This window comes from Oncorhynchus mykiss, chromosome 6 (assembly GCF_013265735.2).
Source record: "Oncorhynchus mykiss isolate Arlee chromosome 6, USDA_OmykA_1.1, whole genome shotgun sequence".
Lineage (NCBI taxonomy): Eukaryota > Metazoa > Chordata > Actinopteri > Salmoniformes > Salmonidae > Oncorhynchus > Oncorhynchus mykiss.
This window is the reverse complement of record NC_048570.1, coordinates 4,354,619-4,364,743: the sequence shown is the minus strand read 5'-3', so window position 1 is coordinate 4,364,743 and position 10,125 is coordinate 4,354,619. Positions and strand designations below refer to the sequence as shown.

At 45.7% G+C, this 10,125-nt stretch overlaps 1 protein-coding gene across 1 annotated transcript; it reads left to right on the top strand.

Annotated features, from left to right (window-relative positions):
* On the top strand, positions 1 to 9,758 carry LOC118964806. The gene is made up of 6 exons (XM_036979235.1): positions 1 to 181; positions 2,450 to 2,629; positions 4,703 to 5,054; positions 5,287 to 5,451; positions 8,915 to 9,018; positions 9,307 to 9,758. The coding sequence occupies exons 1-5, from the start codon at positions 145 to 147 to the stop codon at positions 9,006 to 9,008; spliced, it is 828 nt and encodes a 275-aa protein (XP_036835130.1). The 5' UTR covers positions 1 to 144; the 3' UTR covers positions 9,009 to 9,018; positions 9,307 to 9,758.
* The last annotated feature ends 367 nt before the right edge of the window (positions 9,759 to 10,125 follow it).

Sequence of the window (10,125 nt, the reverse complement as noted above, 5' to 3'; positions counted from 1 at the left end):
CCAACCCCTAAGGAGGAGAGGAAGGAGAGACAGAAGACTAGTCTGTCAGCGCAGAACACACACATCCACACACACACACACTCACTGTCTGTCTGTCGGGAACAAACACGTACCAACCCAACCGCTCACACACACTCCTAGGACATGAACACTCTCATCCTCTCCTCTCTGCTGTGTTTGGGTAAGTAGACTGGGCTTGTATTACAATATGATGATTGGCTGTTTTGTTGTGTTTAGTTTGGGCAGGAATGTATAGAAGGGTGAGCTGGGTTGGAGAGAAGAGTTGTGTTTAGAGGCAAGTAGAGGACAGAAGCCTTGTGTTTAGAGAGAAGTAGATTGATGGACTGAGGAGACAGAAGCCTTGTGTTTAGAGGGAAGAACAGGACAGAAGCATTGTGTTTAGAGAGAAGTAGAGGACAGAAGCCTTGTGTTTAGAGAGAAGTAGAGTGATGGACTGAGGACACAGAAGCCTTGTGTTTAGAGGGATGAACAGGACAGAAGCCTTGTGTTTAGAGAGAACTAGAGTGATGGACTGAGGAGAGAAGCCTTGTGTTTAGAGGGAAGAACAGGACAGAAGCCTTGTGTTTAGAGAGAAGTAGAGTGATGGACAGAGGAGACAGAAGCCTTGTGTTTAGAGAGAAGTAGAGTGATGGACTGAGGAGAGAGAAGCCTTGTGTTTAGAGGAAAGTAGAGTGATGGACTGAGGAGAGAGAAGCCTTGTGTTTAGAGTGATGGACTGAGGAGACAGAAGCCTTGTTTTAGAGGGAAGAACCGGACAGAAGCCTTGTGTTTAGAGAGAAGTAGAGTGATGGACTGAGGAGAGAGAAGCCTTGTTTATAGGGAAGAACAGGACAGAAGCCTTGTGTTTAGAGGGAAGTTGAGTGATGGACTGAGGAGAGAGAGAGAGAGAGAGCGAGAGAGAGAGAGAGAGAGAGAGAGAGAGAGAGTGTGAGAGAGAGAGAGAGAGAGAGAGAGACAGAGAGAGAGAGAGAGAGAGAGAGAGAGACAGAGAGAGAGAGAGAGAGAGAGAGAGAGAGAGAGAGACACAGAGAGAGAGATAGAGAGAGAGAGAGAGAGAGAGAGAGAGAGAGAGAAAGTGATATGCAGATTGAAACGTTGAGAAGAGAGACATGTTTCAGAACATGTTAAGACTTGTCAGAAGCCTGGACGGTATGCTCATCCTATTTAGGTCAAAGTTAAAGAATGTTCAGCTCTTGTTTTCTGCTCTTTGGGTCTGTTTGTCTGATGGATGTATTGAGTGCTCGAGTCTACTGTGTGTGCTATTGGGTTGTAGTCTGCACGATCTGTGTGACTGGCTTGGTCTGCGTGCAGCCTTGGTTGCTATGTATGACTGTTGTAGTTTTCAGTAATCTGGTCTGTGGCTGATTGGTATGGTGTAGTTGTAGTTTTCAGTACTCTGGTCTGTTTTTGATTGGTATGGTCAGTCTGGTTGTATTTTTCAGTACTCTTGTCTGTTTTTGATTGGTATGGTCTAGTTGTAGTTTTCAGTACTCTGGTCTGTTTTTGATTGGTATGGTCTAGTTGTAGTTTTCAGTACTCTTGTCTGTTTTTGATTGGTATGGTCTAGTTGTAGTTTTCAGTACTCTGGTCTGTTTTTGATTGGTATGGTCTAGTTGTAGTTTTATGTTCTCTGGTCTGTTTTTGATTGGTATGGTCTAGTTGTAGTTTTCAGTACTCTTGTCTGTTTTTGATTGGTATGGTCTGGTTGTAGTTTTCAGTACTCTGGTCTGTTTTTGATTGGTATGGTCTAGTTGTAGTTTTCAGTACTCTGGTCTGTTTTTGATTGGTATGGTCTAGTTGTAGTTTTCAGTACTCTTGTCTGTTTTTGATTGGTATGGTCTAGTTGTAGTTTTCAGTACTCTGGTCTGTTTTTGATTGGTATGGTCTGGTTGTAGTTTTCAGTACTCTGGTCTGTTTTTGATTGGTATGGTCTAGTTGTAGTTTTATGTTCTCTGGTCTGTTTTTGATTGGTATGGTCTAGTTGTAGTTTTCAGTATTCTGGTCTGAGTCTGATTGCCGTGGTCTAGTTGTAGATTTATTTTTTCTTTCTTTATTTTGCACAATGAGTGTAGCACAATTATTTAGTGTACATGATTTACATATACTGTTGTGTGTGCAGTTTGATATGTGTGTTCTGGTTGTAGTTTACAGTGCTCTGCGTTTGACTGGTGTGGTCTGGTTGTAGTTTACAGTGCTCTGCGTTTGACTGGTGTGGTCTGGTTGTAGTTTACAGTGCTCTGCGTTTGACTGGTTGGGTCTGGCTGTAGTTCACAGTGCTCTGCGTTTGACTGGTGTGGTCTGGTTGTAGTTTACAGTGCTCTGCGTTTGACTGGTGTGTTGGGGTTGTAATCTCAATTCTCTGTTCGACTGGTGTGGTCTAGTTGTAGTTTTCAGTCTGCTATGTTTGATTGGTGTGTTCTGGTTGTAGTTTTCAGTGCTCTAGGTGTCCTGGGATCCGCAGTGACGTTCTCAGCGGGGGTGAGCCATGTGACAGGAGCATTGGCCTCAGGGGAAGGGGAGGAGCTACAAAGCTCTCTGGGCGATGAAGAGGAACTGGATCTTGAAGAAGATCTGTCGGGAGGAACACCTACAGACGGCTCACCCCAACGTAGGACTGTGTGATTACCCCTCTCCCTTACCCCTAGCTCCTACCCCAGTAGTCCCTACTACCTCCTAGCAGACAGCCCCTAGCTCCTACCCCAGTAGTCCCTACTTCCCTCTAGCAGACAGCCCCTAGCTCCTACCCCAGTAGTCCCTATTACCCCCTAGCAGACAGCCCCCTATCCCTAGCAGACAGCCCCCTACCCTCTAGCAGACAGCCCCCTACCCTCTAGCAGACAGCCCCCTACCCTCTAGCAGACAGCCCCCTACCCTCTAGCAGACAGCCCCTAGCTCCTACCCCAGTAGTCCCTATTACCCCCTCGCAGACAGCCCCCTACCCTCTAGCAGACAGCCCCCTACCCTCTAGCAGACAGCCCCTAGCTCCTACCCCAGTAGTCCCTATTACCCCCTAGCAGATAGCCCCTAGCTCCTACCCCAGTAGTCCCTACTACCCTCTAGCAGACAGCCCCTAGCTCTTACCCCAGTAGTCCCTATTACCCCCTAGCAGACAGCCCCCTACCCCCTTGCAGACAGCCCCCTACCCCCTAGCAGACAGCCCCTAGCTCCTACCCCAGTAGTCCCTACTACCCTCTAGCAGACAGCCCCTAGCTCCTACCCCAGTAGTCCCTATTACCCCCTAGCAGACAGCCCCCTACCCCCTTGCAGACAGCCCCCTACCCCCTAGCAGGCAGCCCCTAGATCCTACCCCAGTAGTCCCTACTACCCTCTAGCAGACAGCCCCCTACCCCCTAGCAGACAGCCCCTAGCTCCTACTCCAGTAGTCCCTACTACCCTCTAGCAGACAGCCCCTATCTCCTACCCCAATAGTCCCTAGTACCCCCTAGCAGACAGCCCCTAGCTCCTACCCCAGTAGTCCCTAATACCCTCTAGCAGACAGCCCCTAGCTCCTACCCCAGTAGTCCCTACTACCCCCTTGCAGACAGCCCCCACCTCCCCCTCTCTCCCACCTGTCTCCCATCTGTCTTCCCCCCTCTCTCATTAGTCTCCAATCGGTCTCCACCTCTCCATCTCTCTCCATTAGTCTCCCATCTGTCTTCCCCTCTCTCCCATCTCTCTCCCACCTGTCTCCATCTCTCATCTGTCTCCTATAATTCTCCATCTGCCTCAACCTCTCCGTCTGTCTCCCATCTGTCTTCCCCTCTCTGCCACCTGTCTCCCATCTGTCTCCCATCTGTCTCCTTCTCTCATCTGTCTCCTATAATTCTTCATCTGTCTCAACCTCTCCATCTGTCTCCCATCTGTCTCCCATCTGTCTCCTATCTGTCTCCATGTCTCTCCATCTGTCTCCTATCTGTCTCCTATCTGTCTCCATGTCTCTCCATCTGTCTCCCATCTGTCTCCCATCTGTCTCCATGTCTCTCCATCTCTCACTATCTGTCTCCATGTCTCTCCATCTCTCACTATCTGTCTCCTATCTGTCTCCATGTCTCTCCATCTCTCACTATCTGTCTCCATGTCTCTCCATCTCTCTCTATCTGTCTCCATGTCTCTCCATCTGTCTCCTATCTGTCTCCATGTCTCTCCATCTGTCTCCTATCTGTATCCATGTCTCTCCATCTGTCTCCTATCTGTCTCCATGTCTCTCCATCTGTCTCCTATCTGTCTCCATGTCTCTCCATCTGTCTCCTATCTGTCTCCATGTCTCTCCATCTGTCTCCTATCTGTCTCCATGTCTCCCATCTGTCTCCCATCTGTCTCCCATCTGTCTCCCATCTTTCTCCTATCTGTCTCCTATCTGTCTCTCCATCTGTCTCCTATCTGTCTCCATGTCTCTCCATCTGTCTCCCATCTGTCTCCCATCTGTCTCCTATCTGTCTCCATGTCTCTCCGTCTGTCTCCCATCTGTCTCCTATCTGTCTCCATGTCTCTCCATCTGTCTCCTATCTGTCTCCATGTCTCTCCATCTGTCTCCTATCTGTCTCCATGTCTCTCCATCTGTCTCCATGTCTCTCTATCTGTTTTCCCCCTCTCTCTCCCATCTGTCTCGACTCTTTTCTCCCATCTATCTCTGTCTCTAATAATCAGAAAATGATAATAACCATCTGTTGTTTCCCCGCAGTGATGCGTCACAGTAAGGACCAAAAAGAAAAGGTCAGAGGTCAGAAAGGGAAAAGGAATAAAGGAAAGAAGAAGAAGAAGACGAGAACCTCCACAGCCTTCAACCCTGAACACACGTCAACAGGACACATGTCAACAGGACACACGTCAACAGGACACACGTCAACAGGACACACGTCAACAGGACACACGTCAACAGGACACACGTCAACAGGACAGACGGAGTTCCCGGCCGCACACACACACCAGACGTCAGGGCGTGTCACACAGGACCCTTGTAGCTTTTCCCACAAGGGCTACTGTATCCATGGGCTCTGCAAGTACATGGCAGACCTGAGAGAGCCAGTGTGTATGTGAGTACAACACAGGTGTGTGTGTGTGTGTGTGTGTGTGTGTGTGTAATGAAGGATAGATTGACTGACTGACTGATTGACTGTTTGGTTGACTGACTGACTGATTGACTGTTTGGTTGACTGACTGACTGATTGACTGTTTGGTTGACTGACTGACTGATTGACTGTTTGGTTGACTGACTGACTGATTGACTGATTGACCCCCCCCCCCCCCTTCCCCTCCCCCCGCTAGGTGTAATAAAGGATACGACGGTGAGCGCTGTGGGATCCTGCTCCTGCCTACAACGAACAAGGAGGACAGCGGCAGAGCAGAGGTGGTCCAGACGGTCCTGGTCGTTATAGCTGTGGTCCTCTCGTGCGTCAGCTGCCTCGCCATACTGCTCATGGCCTGCACACAGTGAGTCATTAAGTTTCAAGTTTCAAGTTTTTACCTTTCTTGGCAAAGATCTATCCCCAACAATCAATGACAATGTAACACACACAACAACAAAAAATAACAATATCCCATAATGTCAAAGTGGAATTACATTTTTAGAAATGTTTACAACTTAATTACAAAAGAAAAGTTGAAATGTCTTGACTCATTAGGTATTCAACCCTTTTGTCAGGGGAAGCCTAAATAAGTTCAGGAGTAAAAATGTGTTTAACAAGTCACATAATAAGTTGCATGGATTCACTCTGTGTGCAATAATAGTGTTTAACGTGATTTTTAAACGACTACCTCCTCTCTGTACCCCACACATACAATTATCTGTAAGGTCCCTCAGTCGAGCAGCAAAGAAGAGCACCTATTGGTAGATGGGTATTAAAAAAAATATCCGTTTAACATGATGAAGTTATTAATTACACTTTGGATGGTGTATCAGTACACCCAGTCATTACAAAGATACAGGCGTCCTTCCTAACTCAGTTGCCGGAGAGGAAGGAAACCACTCAGGGATATTCACCCTGAGGTCAATGGTGACTTTAAAACAGTTACATAGTTTAATGGCTGTGATAGGAGACAACGGAGGATGGATCAACAACATTGTAGTTACTCCACAATACTAACCTAAATGACAGAGTGAAAAGAAGGAAGCCTGTACAGAATAAAAAATATTCCGAAACATGCATCCTGTTTACAACAAGGTACTAAAGTAGAACTGCAGAAAATGTAGCAAAGAAATCAACTTTATGTCCTGAATGCAAAGAGTTATGTTTGGAGCAAATCCAACAAAACACAGTACCACTCTTCATATGTTCAAGTATGGTGGTGGCTGCATCATGTTATGGGTATGCTTGTCATCCGCAAGAACTAAGGAGTTTTTAAGAGTAAAAAGAAACGGAATAGAGCTAGGCGTAGGCAAAATCCTAGATGAAAACCTTGTTCAGTCTGCTTTCCAACAGACACTGGGAGACAAATCCACTTTTCAGCAGGACAATAACCTAAAACACAAGGCCAAATATACACTGGAGTTGCTTACCAAGACAGTGAATGTTCCTGAGTGGCTGAGTTACAGTTTTGACTTAACTCAGCTTTAAAATCTATGGCAAGACCTGAAAATGGTTGTCTAGCAATGATCAACAACCAATTTGACAGAGCTTGAATTTCTTTAAAGAATAATGTACAAATATTGTACATTTCAGGTGTGTAAAGCTCTTAGAGACTTACCCAGAAAGACTCACAGCTCTTAGAGATTTACCCAGAAAGACTCACAGCTCTTAGAGACTTACCCAACAAGGCTCACAGCTCTTAGAGACTTACCCAGAAAGACTCACAGCTCTTAGAGACTTACCCAGAAAGACTCACAGCTCTTAGAGACTTACCCAGAAAGACTCACAGCTCTTAGAGACTTACCCAGAAAGGCTCACAGCTCTTAGAGACTTACCCAGAAATACTCAAAGCTCTTAGAGACTTACCCAGAAAGACTCACAGCTCTTAGAGACTTACCCAGAAAGGCTCACAGCTCTTAGAGACTTACCCAGAAAGACTCACAGCTCTTAGAGACTTACCCAGAAAGGCTCACAGCTGTAATCGCTGCCAAATGTGATTCTAAACTCAGGGATGTGAATACTTATGTAACGGTGATATTACCGTACTTAATTCTAAAAACATGTTTTCCACTTTGGCATTATGGGTTATTGTGTGCAGTTGGGTGAGAATATATATATATATATATATTATACATTTTGAATTCAGGCTGTAACACAACGAAATGTAGAATATGTCAAGGGGTATGAATACTTTCTTGAAGGCACTTTAAATCATCCACCATGTTGTTACCTGAGAATAATTAGTGTGACGATGCTGCTAACGACATGAGTAATAGCAGAGCTATACACAGTACATACAGTACCTCTATCTGAATGAATTTTCCATTAACTGGGTCATGCCAGAATACCGGACTTCCATCTGTCAGTCACAGAAATGTGTAGGATCTATAATAGGACTTACCCACTGTAGATCCTAGTGGAATGTATAGGATCTATAATAGGACTGATCTATAATAGGACTGATCTATAATATGACTGATCTATAATATGACTTACATACTGTAGATCCTAGTGGAATGTATAGGATCTATAACAGGACTGATCTATAATAGGACTGATCTATAATAGGACTTACCCACTGTAGATCCTAGTGGAATGTATAGGATCTATAATAGGACTGATCTATAATAGGACTGATCTATAATATGACTTACATACTGTAGATCCTAGTGGAATGTATAGGATCTATAACAGGACTGATCTATAATAGGACTGATCTATAATAGGACTTACCCACTGTAGATCCTAGTGGAATGTATAGGATCTATAATAGGACTGATCTATAATAGGACTGATCTATAATAGGTCTTACACACTGTAGATCCTATTGGAATGTGTAGGATCTATAATAGGACTGATCTATAATAGGACTGATCTATAATAGGTCTTACACACTGTAGATCCTATTGGAATGTGTAGGATCTATAATAGGACTGATCTATAATAGGTCTTACACACTGTAGATCCTAGTGGAATGTATAGGATCTATAATAGGACTGATCTATAATAGGACTGATCTATAATAGGACTTAACCACTGTAGATCCTAGTGGAATGTGTATCAGGTGACCAAGTTGCTACTGTCTTTCTGAGACAAAAAAATACCTTAGCACCAGGTCCAGATATGTTAGCTGTACTGGGTCAGCACCTGGTCCAGATATGTTGGCTGTTCTGGGTCAGCACCAGGTCCAGATATGTTGGCTGTTCTGGGTCAGCACCAGGTCCAGATATGTTGGCTGTTCTGGGTCAGCACCTGGTCCAGATATGTTGGCTGTTCTGGGTCAGCACCAGGTCCAGATATGTTGGCTGTTCTGGGTCAGCACCAGGTCCAGATATGTTGGCTGTTCTGGGTCAGCACCAGGTCCAGATATGTTGGCTGTTCTGGGTCAGCACCAGGTCCAGATATGTTGGCTGTTCTGGGTCAGCACCAGGTCCAGATATGTTGGCTGTTCTGGGTCAGCACCTGGTCCAGATATGTTGGCTGTTCTGGGTCAGCACCTGGTCCAGATATGTTAGCTGTTCTGGGTCAGCACCAGGTCCAGATATGTTGGCTGTTCTGGGTCAGCACCAGGTCCAGATATGTTGGCTGTTCTGGGTCAGCACCAGGTCCAGATATGTTGGCTGTTCTGGGTCAGCACCAGGTCCAGATATGTTGGCTGTTCTGGGTCAGCACCTGGTCCAGATATGTTAGCTGTACTGGGTCAGTGGTATTGACGGTGATTCTTGTGTACGTTGTGGATTGTGAGTTCGGGCCCCGGTCGGGACTGAATTGACACTCTGTCACAGACGCTAGGAGTTAACGGACATCCCTCTCTGGTGTGCTATCAGTTACAGAACTCATCAGAACTTTCTGGCTACCTATCTTGGCTCTGGCAGTGAGAAACAGCTCCAGAAAACCAGACCTTGTGACATCACAGTGTGACCATCAACAGGTGAGACATAACCCCCCCCCCACACACACACACACACACACACACACACACACACACACACTCTCTCAAACATTCTCGCACAATCTTGCACAATGAAATCATAGCCTAAAGCTAAACATTGTGGCCTTGCAGCATTCTCCCCAATACCTGTTTGTCAATTATATGAATTATAGGCTCCGCTCCTAAGGATTGTCTTCTTGCCTTGTTCTAGGCTGACCTCTGACCTCTGGACTCTGGACTCGTGCCCTCTGTTGAATAATGACCCTTCTCTCGCTTCTCTTATTCTAGAGAACTTAAAGGTCTGGAACCATGAGAACCGGGACAACCAGAGGAGAAACCGGTTCCGGCTCCTACCCAGCGGAGTGATCTACTGAACACACTCTACAACGCCAGACAGTATAATTTTCTGTAGGAGAACCAGCATAGAACCTCCTTGAAGAACCAGCATAGAACCGCCTTGAAAAACCAGCATAGAACCGCCTTGACGAACCAGCATAGAACCGCCTTGAAGAACCAGCATAGAACCGCCTTGTTATTCTAATTTATTGGATTATTTATTGGTGACAGAGTGTTGTTATATTAGATATGATTGGACTACGATGTTGAGCATCATGTTCCCATTACGTTATTGTTTATTTATTAACCAGGCTGTTCCTAGGTCAGATCTACTGTACTGGACATAGATGGACTCTATCTGTTCACAAATAAAGTCCCCCCACTCTGTTAAGAAAAGTGTGTGTGTGTGTGTGTGTGTGTGTGTGTGTGTGTGTGTGTGTGTGTGTGTGTGTGTGTGTGTGTGTGTGTGTGCGTCCTCAGCCTGGACTGTGTGTTTCCATTCCCCAGCCATGTGCTCATACAAACACAGCAGGCCTGTACCCAAACACAGACACACAGTGAAGAGCAGAGAGAGAGAGAGAGAGAGAGAGAGAGAGAGAGAGAGAGAGAGAGGAGGAGGACCCAAATAACTTTGACAGAGACCCTCAGCACTCTCTATCTCTCTCTCTCTCTCTTTCAATGGTAATAATCATACATGAGAGTATAAAACAAAAACAAGAATCTCTCTCTCTATTTGTGATGCGACAAAGGGGATGAAATGCATTATGACAT

Coding starts and splice junctions, on each gene's coding strand:
- LOC118964806 (XM_036979235.1), top strand. CDS start 145: ATGAACACTCTCATCCTCTCCTCTCTGCTGTGTTTGG. Junction 2,630..4,702: donor TACAGACGGCTCACCCCAAC/GTAGGACTGTGT, acceptor GTTTCCCCGCAG/TGATGCGTCACAGTAAGGAC. Junction 5,055..5,286: donor CTGAGAGAGCCAGTGTGTAT/GTGAGTACAACA, acceptor TCCCCCCGCTAG/GTGTAATAAAGGATACGACG.